Below are 24975 nucleotides of genomic sequence, written 5' to 3' on the forward strand. Positions count from 1 at the left end.
TTTACACCCTTCTCTCCAGCTACCTCGTGCGTCACCTTGTGGCGTTATCGAGAAGCAGGCAAACAACGCCTCCCCTGTTTAGTTCCTCAGTGGTCAACAGGAAAGGTCGCATTGGACAACGTCGCTTCGACGGACGAATACAATACCGGAACATATCTGTGTCTCAAAAACTATTCGCCAAAATATTATGATATACACATATTTGAAACCGTCTTTTTAAGGCCATCATGTTACGCTAAAATTTAACATAGGGTTCCATTTAAAAAAACCAAAGATGAACTCATATCTCTGTAATAAAAAATAGCAAAAACATGAATTGTGATGTATTCAAGAAGCCCCTGTCCCTGCAGTTCACTGACCAAACGGCATCCTATTATGGTTGGGGAGTTACAAGGGGCGTTATGACTTACCTGCCTCAAGAAAAAAAGTTCAAATGGCTCTGAGCAATATGGGACTTAACTTATGAGGTCATCAGTCCCCTGGAACGTAGAACTACTTAAACCTAACTAACCTAATGGCATCACACACATCCATGCCCGAGACAGGATTCGAACCTGCGACCGTAGCGGTCGCGCGGTTCCAGACTGTAGCGCCCTGAACCGCTCGGCCACTCCGGCCAGCTTAGCTGCCTCACCCTGTATTTATTACAATATTGTGTACTGACACAAACTATGTTTAACAATTAAACTGAATATTATGTCTGCGTGCCGGCCTCGGTGGACTCGCGGTTCTAGGCGCGCAGCCCGGAACCGTGCGACTGCTACGGTCGCAGGTTCGAATCCTGCCTCGCGCATGGATGTGCGTGATGTCCTTAGGTTAATTAGGTTTAAGTAGTTCTAAGTTCTAGGGGACTGAGGACCACAGCAGTTGAGTCCAATAGTGCTCAGAGCCATTTGAACCATTTATCTCTGCGTATCACGTCTGCTTTTGTTGATATCGACGTATTCAGTATAGCGCTAGCGTACTCAGGTAGCTTTTGTTGGCAGCGACCAGATAGCAATTGATACTGGTCGACGCCGTTGGATTTCTATCTACCTAGCTATTTCTGTCGACTATTTCGGCAAGGACAAAAGGCAGATCAGGATTTAACACTCTGTCAACGACGAGATCATTAGCGATGCAGCACAAGCATGGGTTTCGGAAGGAAATACTGCAGTGCCATTTCAGAGGAACGATACCGGCATTCGCGTAAACGAGTTAGGGATGTCACGAGAAATAAAACTGTATTACTGGGCAGGGATTTGACCGCCGTCCACCAGAATATCCGTTCAGTGCATTGCCCCCACGCCAGCTCGCTCGATAACGGCATCGAAAGCCTTCTCAGACCGCGTATGGTTACACTATATCTACAACTACATAGATACTCTGTAAATCACGTTTAAGTGTCTGGCAGAGGATTCATCGAGGTACACTCCTGGAAATTGAAATAAGAACACCGTGAATTCGTTGTCCCAGGAAGGGGAAACTTTATTGACACATTCCTGGGGTCAGATACATCACATGATCACACTGACAGAACCACAGGCACATAGACACAGGCAACAGAGCATGCACAATGTCGGCACTAGTACAGTGTATATCCACCTTTTGCAGCAATGCAGGCTGCTATTCTCCCATGGAGACGATCGTAGAGATACTGGATGTAGTCCTGTGGAACGGCTTGCCATGCCATTTCCACCTGGCGCCTAAGTTGGACCAGCGTTAGTGCTGGACGTGCAGACCGCGTGAGACGACGCTTCATCCAGTCCCAAACATGCTCAATGGCGGACAGATCCGGAGATCTTGCTGGCCAGGGTAGTTGACTTACACCTTCTAGAGCACGTTGGGTGGCACGGGATACATGCGGACGTGCATTGTCCTGTTGGAACAGCAAGTTCCCTTGCCGGTCTAGGAATGGTAGAACGATGGGTTCGATGACGGTTTGGATGTACCGTGCACTATTCAGTGTCCCCTCGACGATCACCAGAGGTGTACGGCCAGTGTAGGAGATCGCTCCCCACACCATGATGCCGGGTGATGGCCCTGTGTGCCTCAGTCGTATGCAGTCCTGATTGTGGCGCTCACCTGCACGGCGCCAAACACGCATACGACCATCATTGGCACCAAGGCAGAAGCGACTCTCAACGCTGAAGACGACACGTCTCCATTCGTCCCTCCATTCACGCCTGTCGCGACACCACTGGACGCGGGCTGCCCGATGTTGGGGCGTGAGCGGAAGACGGCCTAACGGTGTGCGGGACCGTAGCCCAGCTTCATGGAGACGGTTGCGAATGGTCCTCGCCGATACCCCAGGAGCAACAGTGTCCCTAATTTGCTGGGAAGTGGCGGTGCGGTCCCCTACGGCACTGTGTAGGATCCTACGGTCTTGGCGTGCATCCGTGCGTCGCTGCGGTCCGGTCCCAGGTCGACGGGCACGTGCACCTTCCGCCGACCACTGGCGACAACATCGATGTACTGTGGAGACCTCACGCCCCACGTGTTGAGCAATTCGGCGGTACGTCCACCCGGCCTCCCGCATGCCCACTATACGCCCTCGCTCAAAGTCCGACAACTGCACATACAGTTCACGTCCACGCTGTCGCGGCATGCTACCAGTGTTAAAGACTGCGATGGAGCTCCGTATGCCACGGCAAACTCGCTGACACTGACGGCGGCGGTGCACAAATGCTGCGCAGCTAGCGCCATTCGACGGCCAACACCGCGGTTCCTGGTGTGTCCGCTGTGCCGTGCGTGTGATCATTGCTTGTACAGCCCTCTCGCAGTGTCCGGAGCAAGTATGGTGGGTCTGACACACCGGTGTCAATGTGTTCTTTTTTCCATTTCCAGGAGTGTACCTTCACAATTCTCTATTATTCCAACCTCGTATAGCTCGTGAAAAGAACGAACACCTATATCTTTCCGCGCGAGCTCTGATTTCCCTTACTTCATTATTATGATCGTTTCTCCCTAAGTAGTTCGGTGTCAACAAAATGTTTTCGCATTCGGAAGAGAAACGTGGTAATTGAAATTTCGTTAAAAGATTCCGCCACAACGAAATACACCTTTGTTTTAATGACGTCCATACCAAATCATGCATGATTTCAGATACACGCTCTATCCTATTTCGCGGTAATACAAAACATGCTGCCCTTTATGACCTTTTTTCCGTCTACTCCGTCAATTACTACGAACTGTGACCTCTCTGACACGAAATCACGAACCCAGTCACATAACTGAGACGAAATTCCACAAGCACGCAATTACACTACAAGCCGCTTGTGTAGTACAGTGTCTAAAGCCTTCCTGATATCCAGGAATACTCTATCAGTTTAAAAGTCCTTGTCAATAGCATTCAACACTTCGTGCGAGTACAGAGCTAGTTGTGTTTCACAAGAACGATGTTTTCTAAATCCGTATTGACTGTGTGTCAGTAGACGGTTTTCTTCAAGGTAATTCATAATGTTCGAACACAATATATGTTCGAAAATCCTGCCGCATATCGACGTTAATGATATGGCCCTGTAATTCAGTGGATCACTCCTACTACTGCTCTTGAACATTGGTGTGACCCGTGCAACTTTCCAGTCTTTGGGTACGGATCATTTGTCGATCGAATTGTTGTATACGATGAAGTATGGAGCTATTGTATCAGTACACTCTGAAAGGAACCCAACTGGAAAAAAGTCTAGGTCGGAAGACTTCCTTTCCTTAAATGATTTATGTTGAGTCACTACTCCAAGAGAGCCGGCCGCGGTGGTCTCGCGGTTCTAGGCGCTTCGGTCCGGAACCGCGTGACTACTACGGTCGCAGGTTCGAATCCTGCCTCGGGCATGGATGTGTGTGATGTCATTAGGTTAGTTAGGTTTAATTAGATCTAAGTTCTAGGGGACTGATGACCTCAGAAGTTAAGTCACATAGTGCTCAGAGCCATTTGAACCATTTGAACTTCTTCTTCTTGGTGAAGGAATTTCGGAAGACTGTGTTTAGCAACTATGCTCTGGTACCAGCGTCTTCAATAGTATCTCCATTGCTATCGCACAGAGAAGGCATTGATTGTGTCTTGCCGCTAGCATACTTCGCATACGATAAGAATCTCTGAATTTTCTGCCAGATTTCGAGACAAAGTTTCGTTGTGGAAACTATTATAAGCATCTCGCATTGTAGTCCGCTCTTAATTTCAAGTTTCTGTAAAAGATCGCCAATCTCAGAGATTTTGCCTCTGTTGAAAATTTGGCATGTTTTTTCTTCTTTGATTCTGCAACAGTTGTGTACCAAGGAGGATCAGTTCCGTCGTTTGGTATAAATCTCTCAGTTGCTGCCGATACTATTTCTTTGAATTCGAGCGGCGCCTGGTCTACAGCAGTAGGCGCAGTGGTTGTGATTGTGGCAGCCCTGGTGTGGGAGCTGGCTGGCGCATGCGCAGACGGCGACAGCTCAGCGGACGGCAAAGCGGGCGCCCGGCTCGGGTTTCGGCCATGATTTGCGTCTGCAAACAAAGCGGGCAGCTATTAGGCTCGTTCAGGTCGTTGCGCCAGTTTACATTGCGGCCGACTGAATGAATTGCTTTGTCTGCGAGGCACCCAGATCCCAAAAGGAGTGTCTGAACAAACTAATTACAACTGCTAGTCCTCTATTTTTACAGACAATGAATTAACATTTTAAATTGCAAATGTTCATTTAATCCATATATCCACATCACACATAGTATAAAAATATACATTACTGGCCATTAAAATTGCTACACCAAGAAGAAATGCAAATGATAAACGGGTATTCATTGGACAAACATATTGAACTGACATGTGATTAAATTTTCACGCAAATTGGGTGCATAGATCCTGAGAAATCAGTACACAGAACAACCACCTCTGGCTGTAATAACGGCCTCGATACGCCTGGGCATTGAGTCAAACAGAGCTTGGATGGCGTGTACAGGTACAGCTGCCCGTACAGCTTCAACATGATACCACATTTCATCAAGAGTAGTGACTGGGGTATTGTGACGAGGCAGTTGCTCGGCCACCATTGACCAGACGTTTTCAACTGGTGACAGATCTGGAGAATGTGCTGGACAGGGCAGCAGTCGAACATTTTCTGTATCCAGAAAGGCCTGTACAGGATCTGCAACATGCAGTCGTGCATTATTCTGCTGAAATGTAGGGTTTCGCAGGGATCGAAAGGAGGATAGCGCCACGGGTCGCGGCACGTCTGAAATGTAACGTCCACTGTTCAAAGTGCCGTCAATGCGAACAGAGGTGACCGAGACGTGTAACCAATGGCACCCCATACCATCACGCCGGGTGATACGCCAGTATGGCGATGACGTATACACGCTTGCAATGTGCGTTCACTGCGTTGCCGCCAAACACGGATGCGAATATCATGATGCTGTAAACAGAAGCTGGATTCATCCGAAAAAATTGACGTTCTGCCATTCGTGCACCCACGTTCGTCGTTGAGTACACCATCGCAGGCGCTCCTGTCTGTGATGCAGAGTCAAGGGTAACCGCAGCCACGGTCTCCTAGCTGATAGTCCATGCTGCAGCAAACGTCGTCGAACTGTTCGTGCAGATGGTTGTTGTCTTGCAAACGTCCCCATCTGTTGACTCAGGGATCGCGACGTGGCTGCACGATCCGTTACAGTCATGCGGATAAGATGCCTGTCATCTCGACTGCTAGTGATACGAGGCCTTTGGGATCCAGCACGGGGTTCCGTATTACTCTCCTGAACACACCGATTCCATATTCTGCTAACAGTCATTGGATCTCGACCACCGCGAGCAGCAGTGTCGCGATACGATAAACCGCAATCGCGATAGGCTATAATCCGACCTTTATCAAAGTCGGAAACGTGATGGTACGCATTTCTCCTCCTTACACGAGGCATCAACGCCGGTCAACTGCTGTTCGTGTATGAGAAATCGGTTGGAAACTTTCCTCATGTCAGCACGTTGTAGGTGTCGCCACCGGCGCCAACCTTGTGTGAATGCTCTGAAAAACTAATCATTTGCATATCACAGCATCTTCTTCCTGTAGCACGTCATCTTCGTGGTGTAGCAATTTTAATGGCCAGTAGTGTATCTATGTATGTTCGACATTTCTTCCAAAACTTCTGGATAGTTTTCAACCAAACTTGGTTCACATATCGCGTACTGTCTGGAAAGAGACGCTGTGGGATACGAACCACCTACCTATCAAAGGTAGGGGTGGAGGGTGAAAAATCAATGGAGCCCACAAGGCGCAAATACTCAGACTTTATTCATCCCGTGTTTGAGAATGAGTGCACTTAGTGACTAGCAAGAAACTTCGTGCATATTTTCAAAACTTTGCCACATTTTTTGTATTTGGCATCTCCTACAAAACGAAGAAAGCAAAAAAGTTTATCGCCAGTTATATTTTCGTGTTTCGTGCAGTAGGCTGCCACACCAGGCATGACGTTTTAATTTATTGCTTGTTCACCACTAACTCTAATAACTCTAAGTAAGACTGGAGAAAAATCAAGACACGTTCATAGCATTTGTCGACCCGGAAAAAGCGTTCGACAAAGTAAAATGGTGCAAGATGTTCGAAATTCTGTGAAAAATAGGAGTAAGCTCTGGAGAGAGTATCCACATACGAGGTGTGACAATAAAGTAATGTGACTGATTTTCTTTGCAAGATGTGGCAACCTTGCAGACTTGCGTAGGCACAATATCTTTGACCTCGGTCTATAAGCTGCTTCTAGTCCAAGCGGCACATCGATGCAACTGCTCAGTCGTGAGTTGTGCTGTAATAAGTTAACACGTGTTTGTGTCTCTCGTCACGAAAATGAAACCGCATATTGCTCAACAGAATGCCATTTCTTTTTGTGTTAAATTGGGTGAAAACACTACGATAACTTCGGGTAAGCTTCAGAAGGCTTTTGGAGAGGAGGTTATGTCAAGAGCTCAAGTTTTTCGTTGGCATAAAATGTTTAGTGAAGGCAGAACGAATGTTGAAGATGGAGACTGCAGTGGACGACCATCAACCTCACGGACAGATGTCAACATAGCCAGCGGTGTGAACTCGTATGATCTGATCGAAGATTATCTGTGAAAATGATTGTAGAAGAACTGAACATCAATCGAGAAATGGTATGTCTAATAATCATGTTAATACGCCATCCCATTCTGCCCTGTCAGTACAGCAATTTTTAACCTAAAAACAAATTTTAGTACTACCACAGCCACCTTATTCACCAGATATCACTCCTTGCGCCTTTTTTCTATTTCTAACAATCAAAACGGCGGTCAAGGGACACCATATTCAAACAACACAAGATGTCCAAAAAAGTGTGACGAGGATCTTGGAGGACATTACGGAAGATGAGTTCCAGAAATGTTACCATCAATGGCAGAAGCGTTGGAAAAGGTGTGTGCAATCAGAAGGGAACTACTTTGAAGGAGACAACACTAAACTTGACTGAAACGGTAAGCAAAATTTTTTTCACATCAGTCTCATTACTTTATTGTCGCACTTCGTATGCCACTAAATGTACTTACAAAATTATAACAATGTATGACGTAGTCATAAACACTTACATGCGTGAAAGACGGCCACATCATGCATGACGCTTTATTTTTTTTTTTTTCATTTTCACTTTTTAATTTATTTTTACTGCTAATTCTATTAGCAACATCATTCGCAGTCAGCTTCTACGTATACCACTGAATGTACTTGCAAAATTACAGGGTGGCCCACGAAATGTGTTACCAATTGTTTCTTACACAGTTTACGAGGCACATTAGATATCCCGCTGGGATGTCTACAGCAGTACCAGCAGAGCTTGGAAAAACAAATGAGTTACGAAATGACGTGTAATTCACGACACTGCCGCTAGGAGACTACTAAGCAGCAATGGCTGACAATGAAAGACTGACGACACAGCAACGATCGGCAATTGTGTTACTTTTTCATGAAACGAAAAGCCTTGTTGTGACTCAGAGGCGTTTTCGACAACAGTTTGACACACGATGGGTCCCTTGCAAGAAGGCCATCGACAGGTCGTACGATAAATTTGTACAGGAAGGAGCAGTATTGGAAGCGAAGCGACCTCGGCCTAAGCCTGTTTGTTCGCCAGAGAATATTGAAGCGGTACGAGTTGCTGTACAGAGAAGTCCTGGGAAATAATGTAGAAAGGCAGCAGTGCAACTGGGAATATCCAGACTCTCCATTCAACACATTCTTAAAAATGACCTCCATATGTACCCATACAAGATCTGTGCTCAGAAGCTCACTGAAGAACACTAGCAGCAGAGACTACTGTTTGCTCAGTGGGCGGAGGATAGGGAAGAATCAACAACGTTTGGTTTTCAGACGAGGCGCATTTTCGTTTAGACGTAAGGTTAACAAACAAAATGTACGCTTTTGTGCCACTGAAAACCCACAAGTGCTTCATGAACGACAACATTATTCTCCGAGGATTTCAGCGAGGGCAGCAATTTCCAGTCAAGGACTTATTGGACTCTTTTTCTTTGAAGAAACTATGAACAGCGAGCATTATTTGAGCATTCTTCACAATAGATTCATTTCACAGCTTCTTGCTACTGCCTTGCCCTTCAACATGCAGTGGTTCATGCAAGATGGAGCAAGGCCACTTACTGAAAGCACTGTGTTGGAGTTTTTACACGAGCATTTCGACATGCGGATCATTTCACTCAGGTTTCCAGGTCGCTTCAATGACGGACAAAATTGGCACCCCAATAATCCAGACCTCAGTCCATGAGACTTTTTTCTTTGGGGGTACCTAAAGGAAAAATTTTCCCAAAACGTCCACGTGATTTAATGGAGCTCAGAAGACTTATTCTTCAAGCTTTGCAGTGAAAATATGGAAGACATGAGCCGTAGGGTAAACTTCATTGTTCGTTTGAAGGAAGTTAGGAAACGAAATGGTGGACATATTGAGCATGTGCTGAGTTAGAACAAGTCTCCATGGAAGGATCCTCATTGTAGTATATGTTCCTTTCAGATTGTATTGACAATAAAGTTTATATTCAAAAACAAAATGGTAACGCATTTCGTGTGCCACCCTGTATATCATTGTACGACACAGGGTTCAGGAGATACGACGTCATAAGCTTTGAAGTGTGTAAAAACGATACTGCAGGGCGCAATGCACTAGAAAAACAAGTAAACATGTGTGAGATACATTAAATATATGCGAAGCATATGTGACATATACGTACATGGGCGAAGTTGCGGTTGAGAAGCTCCTCCTAAGTCCCTGGATCGATTTCAACCAAACTTGGTACATGCATTACTTGCTGTTTAGAAAGAAATACTGTGGGGGTTCGATCCCCCATCCTCCTATTGGAGTAAGGATGATGGACTGAGAATGGTGGTGGAGAAGGAGGTGGAGGGTAAGGAGGGATTGAACACAGGTAGGCGGAGGAGGAGGTGGACAGAGGGGAATGGAGGATACTAAGTTGGGAGCGATGAGGAGGTGGACAAAAACGAAGGAGGTGGAAGGGGAGAGGGGAAAGGAGGAAATGGACGGAGAGAGAGGGGAGGAGAAGATGTAGAGAGAGAGAGGGGAGGGGGGAGGAGAAGATGGACTAGTAGAAGATTACGTTCAAATACATACCCAAACGACGCCCGGTACTCAGTTTTACTTAAATGTCTTGTACACGTCACTGAATATATTCTTCATACAATTCTGCTTACATATGCTGTTAGGCAAGTACTCGCGTCATTAAAATATCCTTACTTCTTACTTGACCCACCGTGTCGCACGAACCCGATTAACTCAGTTGTGCCACACTTTATTTATTGTACAATAACAATGTTGTCTTCGGATTTTGTGACATCTTCAGATGATGAAACCTTCTGGAAACTATAACCGACTTTGCTGGCAACTAACGTATGCAAAGGACATTGTATTGCTGAGCCAGGACGAGGATGCGAAACATTGCATGCAACAGGTAATGAAACGACTTCCAGATTATTGAAAGGAAGACCGAATACCGGTGATAGGATCGTCTATATTAACGACATAGCAGACAATCTGAGTAGCCGTCTTAGATTGTTTGCAGATGATGCTATCATTTACCGTTTTGTATAGTCATTATGTGATCCAAACGACTTGCAAAATGATTTAGATAAGATATCTGTATGGTGCGATAAGTGGCAATTAACTCTGAATAAGGAAAAGTGTGAAGTTATTCAAATGAGTACTAAAATAAACCAGCTAAATTTCGATTACGAAATAAGTCACACAAAACTGAAGGCTGTAAATTCAACTAAATACTTAGGGATTACAATTGCAGATAACCTAAATTGGAACCATCACATAGATAATATTGTGGATAGAGCAAACCAAATACTGTTCATTGGCAGAACACTTAGAAGGTGCAAAGGTCTACTAAAGAGACCGCTCACACCACACTTGTCCGCCCTATTCTGGAGTACTGTTGTGCGGTGTGGGATCCGCATCAGGTGGGACTGACGGATCACATCGAAAAGGTACAAAGAAGGACAGCTCGTTTTGTATTATCGCGAAATAGGGGAGATAGTGTCACAGACATGATACGTGAATTGGAATGGCAATCATTAAAACAAAGGCGTTTTTCGTTGCGACGGGATCTTCTCATGAAATTTCAATCACCAGTTTTCTCCTCCGATTGCGAAAACAATCTGTCGCCACCCACCTACATAGGTAGAAATTATCATCAAGATAAAATAAAAGAAATCAGGGCTCCCACAAAAAAATTAAAGTGCTCGTTTTTCCCGCGTGCCGTTCGAGAGTGCAACGGTGGAGAGACAGCTTGAAGATGGCTCATTGAACCCTCTGCCAGGCACTTTATTGTGAATAGCAGAGTAATCACGTAGATGTAGATGTAGATGGTCTGAGCAAGACCAGATCCCTCTATTTACAGGAGAATGAACTTTTAACACAATGCATAAATTTCAGTATCTAAGAACACACTTAACACACCCAAATTGATTTAGATGTTGATACAAGGAAGAATATACAGGCACAACGCAGGTCCTACTTAAACGTGCGAAATATTCCGTCGGCCACTAAAATTGCAACACGATCAATGCGAACTGCAACAAACATCAAATTGGCTTGCAGCAAATTTAGTACTTTGAAAAAATTTCAGCGCAGCTGCTAAAAGCATGCACAATGTCATCTACATTCTGTGTTTAAGGTAAGATCACGCACCGTGGTTCTCATTCAGAAATGGCGTTTCAGTGTTGTTTGTAGTGGCTTACCAGCTAGACTGTCTGACAAAAAAAGTGAATCATCCAGTAGAGGAGGAGAAGAGGGGATGGAGCTTCACGCTTTGAGAGAACATTCGACATTATTTCAATGATTACAAAACGAGCGAAATTCACAAAGAACAGGGCAGTTTGGGCCCGTTTGTTAGTATGACGTTGCATATCTCTGGCCTGGATACATGACACTGATTCGGTTGAGAAGGGTGCCATGAAGTCGTTGCACCTTTCCTGAGGCAAGCCGGCCCAAAATTGCTGTAACTGTTACTTAACAACGTGGATACTGGGAATGGGACGGAATTGACGTCCGAGTCGGACCCACGCGTTTTACCGGGGACAGATCTGGTGATCTTAACCCGCCAGGTTAGCCGAGAGCGCTAGTGCGCGGCTCCCTGGACTCGGGTAGGCGCGTCGACCCCGAATAGAACCCGACCACCGGAGTAACGACGAGGGCCAGTGTGCTGGCCAGCCTGGATGTGGTTTTTAGGCGGTTTTCCACATCCCTCCAGGTGAATATCGGGCTGGTCCCCACGTCCCGCCTCAGTTACACGACTCACAGACATCTGAAACACACCCGCACTTTTCCATGATTTCCACTAGACGCAGACAGATGGGATACTCTGATTCCGTCCTGTGGGCGGTCCGGGATGACGGTAGGAAGGGCATCCGGCCATCCCTTCACATTAACATGCCAAATTCGATTTAACCAAGCCAACTCCCTCCCCCCCCCCCCCCCCCCCCCGAAATGCGGCACAAAGACGCAAGCTATAGCGATAGAATAGATCTGGTGATCTTGCTGGCCACAGGAATATCTCTGTTTCACGCATTCATAGATACACATACCGTGTGCGCACGAGCATTGCGCTGTTAAAAAATGGCACCATGACACTGCCGCGGAAGTGATAAGACACGAGGACGTATAGCTGTGCCGTCACAGTTTCCTTAGTCGCTACCAGCCGCGACCTTTAAGTCTAGTTTACTCGACGACATTGGGTTGCGCCACTCGTTGCGTGGAATCAGTTGCACGCAAATCGTTTCATATTTGACTGTAGACACGGCAAAACCAGTATACACTTCAGTTTCATCGTTTTGTGGGTTCCTGAGTCGTCTCTGAAAAGAAAGTTTTGGCAGCTGCACGTCACACGAGTTATGATGGAGTTAAAGCTTGTTGCGTGGAATCGCTGCATAAGAAAAAAAAAATAAGAAAGGTGTTTCGATTCGTGACTGGATGAAGAAAAGACGTCAGCTCGGTTGCTGAGCATCCTTGCTCTAATAATTTGTAATGGAAGTCCCATGAAGTTCTTTTAACTATCTTAGAATGTCACCAGAACTGTTAACGTTTCTTCTAAATAGAATTATGGGATAAGGAATAAAGATACTGTAATGCATGAAGCACTGTCGCCAGAACAGAAATTACATGTCACATTGCATGCATTGCGATCGAGAACACTCAGCGTGCTATAAGATGCAGATTTAGTTGGTGATGACGCTTTTTCATTAACACCAATATTATTAACATTAACAGTAACAGTTATTAACATTGACAGTAGTAATTACTTGAAGCAGGTCGCATTAAGAAGAGAATGGTTTGCAAACTACTCTCTTGAAGATAGATCTGTACAGTGGCAATCTTTCAAAATTCAAACATATGAGAATGGGGAGCACTGCAGCGACGTTTTAAATCTTCTGTCAAAAATATCCTTTAAACATTTCCATATCTAGAATTACATTTGCTTGTCTTTTTCTTGATTCAGTTGTATATGTGCTCCTAATTCAATAAACTTTGCCATGCAACTCATGTATTGTCATATCTGTGTTCTGATAGCACGTGACGATCTCAGAAGCAGCAATATGTTGCTTACTTTTGTAATCAGCATCACTGAAATCCCACAAACACCTATGCAAAGCATAGATGTCTAAAAAGCGAACATCGTTCTCCGTTCCCCACTTCATATTTCAGTTTGTCTACATTCTACGAACACACATAACCTCAAAACTCGTGCAACTAATGTCGCCAAAGTTGGAACGCGCCAAAAGTGATTAGTTTCACCGATGAGTTGCGCAACCGCGCGGCGCCCATGAACAGTGGCCGGTAGCGCAGTTGCCTGCAACCTAGTGTCGTCGTGTAATCGAGGCTTTAGCCACACTGACGGTTCCCCATACCTAACGCCAGGAGCAATACCGTTAAGCTCCTCTAAAACGATGCAAGATGGGGACTTCTCTTCGGGTACCCGCGTTATTCACTGACGATGGACAACGCAACGCTCCATCAACAGCCCATGTTTCCCCGTCATGGGACCACTCCGAATGTGTGTTGTTAACACGGCTTACGCATGGAAAGATAATTCCCTAATCCGGCTGCTGCCAGTCTCTGACTTACGATACTGTATGACAAAATGTTGAACGATGTCCATTACCTGTTCTTGGCTGGCAGACGCAGATGGTAATGGGTTACGATATGCTTGGAGCACACTAAGCCGATCCTCCCTTGTTGTCGGTCAGAACGAGTATGAACTCTCTCACATTTCCTCGCAGTCCAACATCAGACCACTGCCCAGTCAGAATGTCCTACAAATCTGGATATTACACGATTCGACATGCCGGCCGACTCACAATGAGGCCCATTTGAGTCTTTAGCCAGGTGCTGATAAAGCTGTTTCACACAAGTACACGACACCTCCCTGTCCTTTACACTGACCACACAACATCTGACTGTTCATGTACACTACTGGCCATTAAAATTGCTACACCAAGAGGATGACGTGCTACAGATGCGAAATTTAACCGACAGGAAGACGATGCTGTGTTATGCAAATGATTAGCTTTTCAGAGCATTCACACAAGATTGGCGCCGGTGGCGACACCTACAATGTGCTGACATGAGAAAAGTTTCCAACCGATTTCTCATACACAAACAGCAGTTGACCGGCGTTGCCTGCTGAAACATTGTTGTGATGCCTCGTGTAAGGAGGAGAAATGCGTACCATCACGTTTCCGACTTTGATAAAGGTCGGATTGTAGCCTATCGCGATTGCGGTTTATCGTATCGCGACGTTGCTGCTCGCGTTGGTCGAGAACCAATGACTGTTAGCAGAATATGGAATCGGTGGGTTCAGGAGGGTAATACGGAACGCCGTGCTGGATCCCAACGGCCTCGTATAACTAGCAGTCGAGATGACAGGCATCTTATCCGCATGGCTGTAACGGATCGTGCAGCCGCGTCTCGATCCCTGAGTCGACAAGTGGCGACGTTTGCAAGGCAACAACCATCTGCACGAACAAAAAAATGGTTCAAATGGCTCTGAGCACTATGGGACTCATTGGAGGCGTGTATTCGTCATCGCCATACTGGCGTATCACCCGGCGTGATGGCATGGGATGCAATTGGTTACACGTCTCGGTCACCTCTTGTTCCCATTGACGACACTTTGAACAGTGGACGTTACGTTTCAGATGTGTTACGACCCGTGGCTGTAACCTTCATTCGATCCCTGCGAAATCCTACATTTCAGGAGGATAATGCACTACCGCATGTTGCAGGTCCTGTAAGGGCCTTTCTGAATACAGAAAATGTTCGACTGCTGCCCTGGCCAGTACATTCTCCAGATCTCTCACCAACTGAAAACGTCTCTACTCTTGATGAACTGTGGTATCGTGTTGAATCTGCAAGGGCAGCTGTACGTGTACACGCGATCCAACCTCTGTTTGACCGAATGCCCTGGTGTATCGAGGCCGTTATTACGGTCAGAGGTGTTTGTTCTGGGTACTGATTTCTCAGTATCTATGCACCCAAATTGCGTGAAAATGTAATCACATGTCAGTTCTAGTATAATATATTTGTCCAATGAATACCCGTTGATCATCTGCATTTTTTCTTGTTGTAGCAATTTTAACGGCCAGTAGTGTACGTTATACATCCTACCAGACCTCGTAACAACACAAAACATGAATAACACTAACGCACTCTGATGGGCATTCTACCTGGCACAGGTAACTGCGACTGAGGTAGCACCAGATAGCCGAGACAGGAGCAGCAGCAGGAAACTAACAGATTTTGTGTCTTTTACGAGTTCCTAGCCAGGAGTGGATTGTATAATTTCATCTGTGTTCTTTGATAGTTTAGTTTCTTTGCGTTTCTGCGTTTTAATTTAATATCTAAAAGACACATTTCTCAAGTTTTAGTTTGTGTCAGAAAGTAAACCGAGTTTGTGACGTATTAAAAGTTCTTAATCAAGGGTGAATTATTTAGACTTACCTGAGTGCTTCAGTAGTTCGGTTTTTGAGCATCTGCATATGGATGTATTAGACACAGTTATTGCGTTTTCGTCAGGGTCTACAGCGGTGTTCCACAGCATGTGTCGACAGTCTGTTTGGGTAGTGCATTGAGAATGGCTAGTTCCTAGCTGAACTGTAGATCTGCCAATAAAATTTAAAAAGAACGACAGATAGCTGAAATCTAGTATTTACTTAGTCTACGATCCATTCGAACAGCAAAAAAAAAAAAAAAGTCAGAAGAGCTAATAGGAGGGTTTAATAGTAATTTAATTACAAAATAAAAATCTTAGAGATAAAACTGCCACTATTAGCACATAAAATTAAAAATAGTGAGTGGTACCGTATAAAGTTATCATGCCTGGTAAAAAGTTTCACGTGATTGACTGTACAGGATGGTTTAAACTTATATTTACGATGCTCACGATAGTAAATTGTACTTTGTTCGTTACGATATAACGTATAAAAAAAGGGCAAGTATCGAACATACGACCCTGAAGAGATTATTATTACTGTTGCAAACTGGCCGCTAATCTACTTTGTCTTAATACGAATACAGTTCTTACTGTTTCCTACAGCCTTCTTTTGATCGTAGGCCTAGTTTTATTCGAACACAATTTACAGACAAAATTTTATGAGATAGACCTGACAAAAATATTAAGCATGAGTAATCATATAGGCATGTTTGGTCAAATGTTCAAAAGTGTGTGAAATTTTATTGGACTTAACTGCTAAGGTCATCAGCCCCTAAGCTTACACACTGCTTAACCTAAATTATCCTAAGGACAAACACACACACCCATGCCCGAGGGAGGACTCGAACCTCCGCAGGGGTCAGCCCCACAGTCCATAACGGCAGATACTTAAACCGCTCGGCTAATCCCGCGCGTCATATAGGCATGTTTATCAGTTCTATTTACTAAGGTACCGCGCATATATATTTGAATCCAACGCTTTATTTCGCATAACGAAAGAAACTGGGTGAATTTTCGTAGTACCGAGTAGCAGGAACAAGAAGTAATTCTATAAAGACCTTTAAATTTGGGATGGATTTTTCCTTGCACTTGCGAACTAATATTGGTTCCATTTCGTCCTGGTGACTATCGGATAAGACCAATTTAACGGTAATTACAGTCCGCCCCCGGTATCTGACTGGTCAGCGCGACGAAATGTCAATCCTAAGAGCGCTGGTTCGATTCCCGGCTGGGTCGGAGATTTTCTCCGCTCAGGGACTGGGTGTTGTGTTGCCCTAATCATCATCACCGAAGTGGCGTCAAATCGGAAGACTTGCACCCGGCGAACGGTCTACCCGACGCGAGGCCATAGTCACACGACATTTCCAACGCTACTTACGAAAACAGGTGCTCAAACTCGATACCACAACAAGAACTGCGAAATCTGTTTCCGCTATTAGTAAAGGATAGGAGGGAAAAACTGTGTTTCATACTCACCACAACAAATGCTTGTCGCCTCATTTAGCTTAAATTTATTGAGATTTTTTGGATGCTAAATGTCCGACATGTTCCGTTTGAAGCCACTGATCAGTTTTAGCAGTGAATTAGACAGTTGAGTGCATGGCTGAATATGCTGCTATAGTCAATGTATCAACAGCGGCCCAGTGGGCCCAAAATGGCGGCCACTGGCAAGTCGGCCGTAGTTTTCCCTGTAGAGAGCTTTATCAGTGACAGCCGCGTGGTGGTGGTCGGTTGCAGCGAACTTCTCGCGGCTGGTGCTGTACTTCCGGTTCGAGCGGCAGATCGGGCACCATCTCATCCAGACGTTCGCGCCCAGCTCGCTGGTGGTGATGCTGTCGTGGTTCAGCTTCTGGATCGGCCTGGACGCCATCCCGGGCCGTGTCACGCTGCTCGTCACCTCCATGCTGACTCTCGTCACCATGTTCACCGGCCTCAAGTCCGACATCCCGCCCGTCGCCTACGTCAAGGTAGGCCAGCGGCGCCAACCACCTGGCCGCACTCTTCAAATGGCTCTGCGCACTGTGGGACTTAACATCTGAGGTCATTAGTCCCCTAGAACTTAAACCTAACCAATCTAAGGACAACACACACGTCTATGCCCGAGGCAGGATTCGAACCTGCGACCGTAGCAGCAGTGCTGTTCTGGACTGAAGCGCCCAGCACCGCTTGGCCACAACGGGTGGCTGGCCGGACCCTGCGGAAACGAAATGTCCCGATGCCGTACCTGTCTTTTTTTTGGACGGATCTCCTCAACCAGATATCCTTTATAGTTCCTTCAAATTCTGTAAAGTTCGGAACCTTACGTATTTAGGCCTTAGCTAATTTACTGCGATGGCCCATAGACTCTAGCATTTCTTTTAACTTGTAAGTTTAACTAAGACTGGACAAAAATCACGACACGTTCATAGCATTTGTCGACCCGGACAAGCGTTCGACAAAGTAAAATGGTGCAAGATGTTTGAAATTCTGTGAAAAATAGGGGTAAGCTCTGGAGAGAGACGGGTAATATACAATGTGTACAAGAACCAAGAGGGAATAACAAGAGTGGAAGACCAAGAACGAAGTGCTTGGATTAAATTGGATATAAGAGAGGGCTAACACTTGGTTCAAGAATCATGAAAGAAGATCGTATACATGGAAGGAGCCTGGAGATACTGTAAGATCACACATAGATTATATAATGGTATGACTGAGATTCAGGAACCAGGTTTTAAATTGTAAGACATTTCCAGGGTCAGATGTGGACTCTGACCACAATCTATTGGTTATAAACTGTAGATTAAAGCAGAAGAAACTGCAAAAACATGGGAATTTGAGAAGATCGGACCTGGATAAACTGAAAGAACCATAGGTTGAAGAGAGCATCAGGGAGAGCATAAGGGAATGATTGACAAGAACGGGGGAAAGAAATACAGTAGAAGAAGAATGGTAAGATTTGAGACATGAAATAGTGAAGGCAGCAGAGGATCAAGCAGGTAAAAAGACGATGGCTCATAGAAATCTTTGGGTAACTGAAGAGATATTGAATCTAGAATCTAACTGACGAAAGGAGAAAATACAAAAATGCAGTAAATGAAGCAGGCAAAAAGAAATAAAAATGTCTCAAAAATGATATCGACAGGAAGTGCAAAATGGCTAAGCAGGAATGGCTAGAGGACAAATGTAAGGATGTACAGGCTTATATCAATAGGGGTAAGATACATACGGCCTGCAGGAAAATTAAAGAGACCTTTGGAGAAAAGAGAACCACTTGTATGAATATCAAGAGCTCAGATGGAAACCCAGTTCTAAGCAAAGAAGGGAAAGCAGAAAGGTGCAAGGTGTATATAGAGGGTCTATACAAGGGTGATGTACTTGAGGACAATATTATGGAAATGGAGGAGGATGAAGATGAAGATGAAATGGGAGATACGATACTGCGTGAAGAGTTTGATAGAGCACTGAAAGACCTAAGTCGAAACAAGTCCCCGGGGGTAGACAACATTCCATTAGAACTACTGATAGCCTTCGGAGAGCCAGCCCTAACAAAACTCTATCATCTGGTGAGCAAGATGTATGAGACAGGCGAAATACCCTCAGACTTCAAGAAGAATATAACAATTTCAATCCCAAAGAAAGCAGGTGTTGACAGATGTGAAAATTACCGAACTATCAGTTTAATAAGCCGCAGCTGCAAAATACTAACGCAAATTCTTTACAGACAAATGGAAAAACTGCTAGAAGCCGACCTCGGGGAAGATCAGTTGAGCTTCCGTAGAAATGTTGGAACACTTGAGGCAATACTGGCTCTAGGATCTATCTTAGAACATACATTAAGAAAAGGCAAACCTTCGTTTCTAGCATTTGTAGACTTAGAGAAAGCTTTTGACAATGTTGACTGTAATACTCGATTTCAAATTCTGAAGTTGGCAGGGATAAAATAAAGGGAGCGAAAGGCTATTTACAATTTGTACAGAAACCAGATGGCAGTTATAAGAGTCGAGGGTCATGAAAGGGAAGCAGTGGTTGGGAAGGGAGTGAGACAGGGTTGTAGCCTATCCCCGATGTTATTCAATCTGTATATTGAGCAAGCAGTAAAGGAAACAAAAGAAAAATTCGGAGTAGGTATTAAAATCCATGGAGAAGAAATAAAAACTTTGAGGTTCGCAGATGACATTTTAATTCTGTCAGAGACAGCAAAGGACTTGGAAGAGCAGCTGAACGGAGTTGACAGTGTCTTGAAAGAAGGACTAAGATGAACATCTACAAAAGCAAAACGAGGATAATTGATTGTAGTCGAATTAAATCGGGTGATGCTGAGGGAATTAGATTAGGAAATGAGGCGCTTAAAGCAGTAAATGGATTTCGCTATTTGGGGAGCAAAATAACTGATGATGGTCGAAGCAGAGAGGATATAAAATGTAGACTGGCAATGGCAAGAAAAACGTTTCTGAAGAAGAGAAATTTGTTAACATCTATTTTAGATTTAAACGTCAGGAAGTCGTTTCTGAAAGTATTTGTATGGAATGTAGCCATGTATGGAAGTGAAACGTGGACAATAAATAGCTTTGAATGAAGAAAATAGAAGCTTTCGTAATCTGGTGCTGCAGAAGAATGCTGAAGATTAGATGGGTAGATCACATAACTAATGAGGAGGTATTGAATAGAAATGAAGAGAAATTTGTGGCACAACTAGATGAAAGGATCGGTTGGTAGCGCATATTCTGAGGCATCAAGGGATCACCATTTAGTATTGGAGGACACCTTGGAGGGCAAAAATCGTAGAGGGAGACCAAGAGATGAATGCACTAAACAGATTCAGAAGGATGTACGTTGCAGTAGGTACTGGGAGATGAAGAAGTTTGCACAGGATAGAGTAGCATGGAGAGCTGCATCAAACCAGTCTCTGAACTGAAGACCATAACAACAACGTAAGACAGGGATGTAGTCTTTAGCCCCAACTGATCAACTTGTACATCGAAAAAGCAACACTGTAAATAAAAGAAAGGTTCAGGAGTGGAATTAAAATTCAAGATGAGAAGATATCAATGATGGAATACGCTGATGACATAGCAATTGTGGTGGAAAGTTAAGAAGGGTTACATGATCTGCTGAATGGAATGAGCAGTCTAATGAGTACAGAATATGGACTGAGAGTAAATCAGAGGAAACGAGAAACTGCACATCAGGATTGATGAAGTTAAAGAATTCTGCTACGTAGACAGAAAAATAGCTAGAGATGGAGTAAGAAGAACTTAAAAAGTAGACTAACGCAGGTAAAAAGGGCATTCCTGGCGAAGATAAGTCTGCTAGTATCAAACATAGGTCGTAATTTGAAGAAAAAAATTCTGAGAATGTAATTTTGGAGTATAGCATTGTACGGTAGCGAAACATGGATTGTGGGAAAACCAGAACAGAAGAGAATCGAAGAAATTGAGATGTGGTGCTACAGACGAATGGTGAAAATTATGTGGACTGATAAGGTAAGGAATGAGGAGGTTCTGCGCAGAATCGGAGAGGACAGGAATACGTGGAAAACATCGATAAGGAGAAGTGACGGGATGATAGGACGTCTGTTATGATATCAGGGAATGACTTCCATGGTACTAGAGGGAGGTGTAGAAGGCAAAAACTGTAGAGGAAGACAGAGAATAGAATACATCCAGAAAATAATTGAGGGCATATGTTGCAAGAGCTACTCTTGGATGAAGATGTTGGCACAAGAGAGGAATTCGTGGCGGGCCGCATCAAGTAGTCAGAAGACTGATGACCAAACTAAAAAGTCTTACCTTCAAGCTGTATGTATATAGACTGAAGCGTCGAGTGAAAATTTGTACCAAGTCCGGGATTCAAACCCAGATCTCCTGCTCATTAGGCAGATGCGCCGACCACTACAGCACCTTTGCACAGTGGCTTCGCACAGCTGCGTCGACTGCCCGAGCACGCTTCCTTCCTCAGTCAAAATTCCCATTCACGCCTCAGCCTGCTTGCTATTCCACACGTACTCGAACTGCATTGCAGGAACTCTCCATCTGTATTGGAATAGCACCTCAGTATCCAACGAAACGGGGGATCCTGTCTGAAACCCAGGCATAGGTGCTTTAATCAAAATGAAACTATATGATTCCAAAGACCTTTTGAAGCCTCAAACAACAAAGATGTACATATGGAGACTGAAGCGACAAATAATTTGTACCAAGGCTGGAATTTATACATGAGTCTCATTTTCCCTTTTTTTATATTTTTTTAAAATTTAACTCCATTTCCTCATTGTTCTCCTCATTTGGTCTGGGCAGAAGTCACATAACACCGCTTCAAGTTCATGGTTGAACACTTTGCTCAGTCTCTTTCTTTTTCTATATACGAGGTGTGACAATAAAGTAATGAGACTGATTTTCTTTGCAAGATGTGGCAACCCTGCAGGCTTGTGTAGGCACAATATCTTTGTCCTTGGTCTATAAGCTGCTTCTGGTCCAAGCAGCACATCGATGCAACTGGTCAGTCGTGAGTAGTACTGTATCAAGTTAACACGTGTTTGTGCCTCTCGTCGCGGAAATGGAACTGCATAATATTGTGCAACAGTATGCCATTTCTTTTTGCGTTAAATTGGGTGAAAACGTGACGACAACTTACGGTAAGCTTCAGAAGGCTTTGGGAGAGGAGGTTATGTCAAGAGCTCAAGTTTTTCGTTGGTATAAAATGTATAGTGAAGGCACAACGAATGTTGAAGATGAAGACCGCAGTGGACGACCATCAACTTCACAGACAGATGTCAACCCTGGCCAGGGTGCGTGAACTCGTACAATCTGATCGAAGATTATCCGTGAAAATGATTGCAGAAGAACTGAACATCAATCGAGAAACGGCTCGTCTAATAATAACTGAAGATCTTGGTATGAGAAAGATTTGTGCAAAAATGGTCCCCAAAAATCTCACACCACAACAGCGAGAAACACGGGAAAATGTGGCAGCTGATCTGTTAGAGCAAACGGAAATATATTCAGAATTGTTGAGTCGTGTTATCACTTGTGATTAAAGTTGGTTTTTTCAGTACGATCCAGAGACAAAAGCAAAAGTTCGCAGAAGTGCTCAAAGAGATCACCCAGACCAAAAAAAGCTCGCACGTCAAGGTCAAAAGTGAAATGCATGCTTGTGTGCTTCTTTAATTCAAAGGGAATTGTTCATAAAGAGTGGGTGCCTCCTGGACAAACAGTTAACTAATATTACTACAAAGAAATTTTAGAAAGAGTTCATAAAAGAGTTCCTCGCGCCGTGTCAACATTGCTGATAATTGTATTCTGCATCACGATAGTGCACAATCCCAAACTGCTCTGTCAGCACAGCAATTTTTAACCTCAAAACAAATTTCAGTACTACCACAGACACCTTATTTACCAGATATCGCTCTGTGCGACTTTTTTCTATTTCTAAGAGTCAAAACGGCGGTCAGCGGACACCATTTTCAAACAACACAAGATGTCCAAAAAGCTGTGACGAGGGTCTTGGAGAATTTTACAGAAGATGAGTTCCAGAAATGTTACCGTCAATGGCAGAAGCGCTGGAAAAAGTGTGTGTAATCAGAAGGGAACTACTTTGAAGGAGACAGCACTAAACTTGACTGAAACGGTAAGCAACATTTTCTTTCCACATCAGTCTCATTACTTTATTGTCTTACCTTGTAATACCAGAGACTTTTTCAAGTCTCACACATCAAAGACGTATAAATGCAAACTGAAGCGACTAATGAAAAGCCGGCCTCTGTGGCCGAGCAATTCTAGGCGCTTTAGTCCGGAAACGCGCTGCTGCTACAGTCACAGGTTCGAATCCTGCCTCGGGCATGAATATGTGTGATGTCCTTAGGTTAGTTAGGTTTAAGCAGTTCTAAGTCTAGGGGACTGATGACCTCATAGTGCTTAGAGCCATTTAAACTATTTGAACAAAAGAAAAGTAGTACCAAGGCCGCGATTCGAACCCGCATCTTCAGCTCACTAGGCAGACGCTCTAACCACTACGCCACCCTGGCACAGTGGCTGGGCATAGCTGGACGGACTATCCTAGCATGCCTCCCTGCTCAATCCAAATTCCCATTCATGCCTCACCTCGCTTTCATTCGTCACTTCAGTCTGCACATATACAGTACATTTGAGACTTGAAAAGGTCTTTGGAATTATACAATTTCATTTAGTTCAACAAAATATTCAGTGCTTCGGCTGTAGAAATACCCGGCTTCCGCTGGACGAAATCATCAGGCCAAGCCTTCAATTCTACGTCATTACTGAGCGATACGCAACGCATTGCTTTCGAAAGGGATCTGAAGAGATGGAAATCCATAGGCGACAAGCCAGGAGAATACGGAGGATGTGGCAACACGTCACAACCAAGCGTTTCAAGGCTTCCTTGGTAATGTGAGGACGTTGTCGTGTAGTAGAAGAACGCCATGTTACCGATCAGATCTGTTTTGCTGCATAACATTTTTTATTCGTTGCATTTGCTAGCATTAAATTCCGCTTTCACTGCTTGATTTTGATCAAGCAATTCGTAGTAGATCGTGCATGTCTTTGAGCTCGAAATATCCGTCCTTACACCGCTTAAACTGATTCTGAAGATTACTCGATTGAAGCAGGGCTGAAGATGACGTAGTGTATCGTCGAAACTGGTAGCCTAGAAATAAACCTAAATAACGGCGATTGGTATTGTTTTACTGAATTGGGTGATTCTGAGCCGTCCTAAGATGCATCACTTCTTCGACAGACACTACACAAATGTCTCGACCAGCTTCTATGGATTTGGCACCTCGATTACACCCAAAAAGCAGGAGGTGTCCAAAATGCTCTTTCGTGTCGATGTGACACTCCATTTGAGTAATCTGAAAATATCTCAGATTATATCAGCATACAAAAACTAAACACACTGTTTTGTAGAGCACGTAATTTTCTGTCGAATAACATACAAAACATCTTATCTTTCACATAAAATTTTCACTTACAGAAGAACGCCAGGACTTATTGACAAACCTAAAATTTTGGGATTGAAATGGAGTGCAGAACGATAAATCAGTTATGGCAACCCACCAGACAGTGCGCTAGCCCACTTTTGCCTAGAAAAAAGAGCTGCGGACAATCACACCATGGCCGGCCGCTGTGGCCGAGCGGTTCTAGGCGCTTCAGTCCGGAACCGCGCTGCTGCTGCTGCCGCAGGCTCGAATCCTTCCTCGGGCGTGGATGTGTGTGATGTCCTTAGGTTAGTTAGGCTTAAGTAGTTCTAAGTCTAGGGGACTGATGACCTCAGATGCTAAGTTCTGTAGTGCTTAGAGACATTTGAACCAATCATACCATGTGTTCTTGAATTCCTTGTTGCGTAATAGGATATAAATAACAGCAGGCGTTGAAATCCATCACACATATTACGTACATTAATACCAATTTGTAATTAAAATTTGTTATTGAAAGTAAAATATTCTAGGATGTTATGGCGCATCACGTCCCTCTTTAGTTTCTTCTTAGACGATCGACGTTTCGAACCCTCTGCCGAGAAC

At 44.4% G+C, this 24975-nt stretch overlaps 1 protein-coding gene across 7 annotated transcripts in view; it reads left to right on the plus strand.

The window, feature by feature from the left end:
* Nucleotides 1-24975, plus strand: part of LOC126282049 (glycine receptor subunit alpha-3) — a 692635-nt gene that overhangs the window by 482903 nt on the left and 184757 nt on the right. For all 7 annotated transcript variants that reach the window (XM_049981474.1, XM_049981479.1, XM_049981476.1 and 4 more), the window contains one exon: nt 17199-17428. In XM_049981474.1, the coding sequence (XP_049837431.1) occupies nt 17199-17428 (230 nt within the window). The remainder of the gene's footprint in view (nt 1-17198; nt 17429-24975) is intronic.

This window comes from Schistocerca gregaria, chromosome 7 (genome assembly GCF_023897955.1).
Source record: "Schistocerca gregaria isolate iqSchGreg1 chromosome 7, iqSchGreg1.2, whole genome shotgun sequence".
Classification (NCBI taxonomy): Eukaryota; Metazoa; Arthropoda; class Insecta; order Orthoptera; family Acrididae; genus Schistocerca; species Schistocerca gregaria.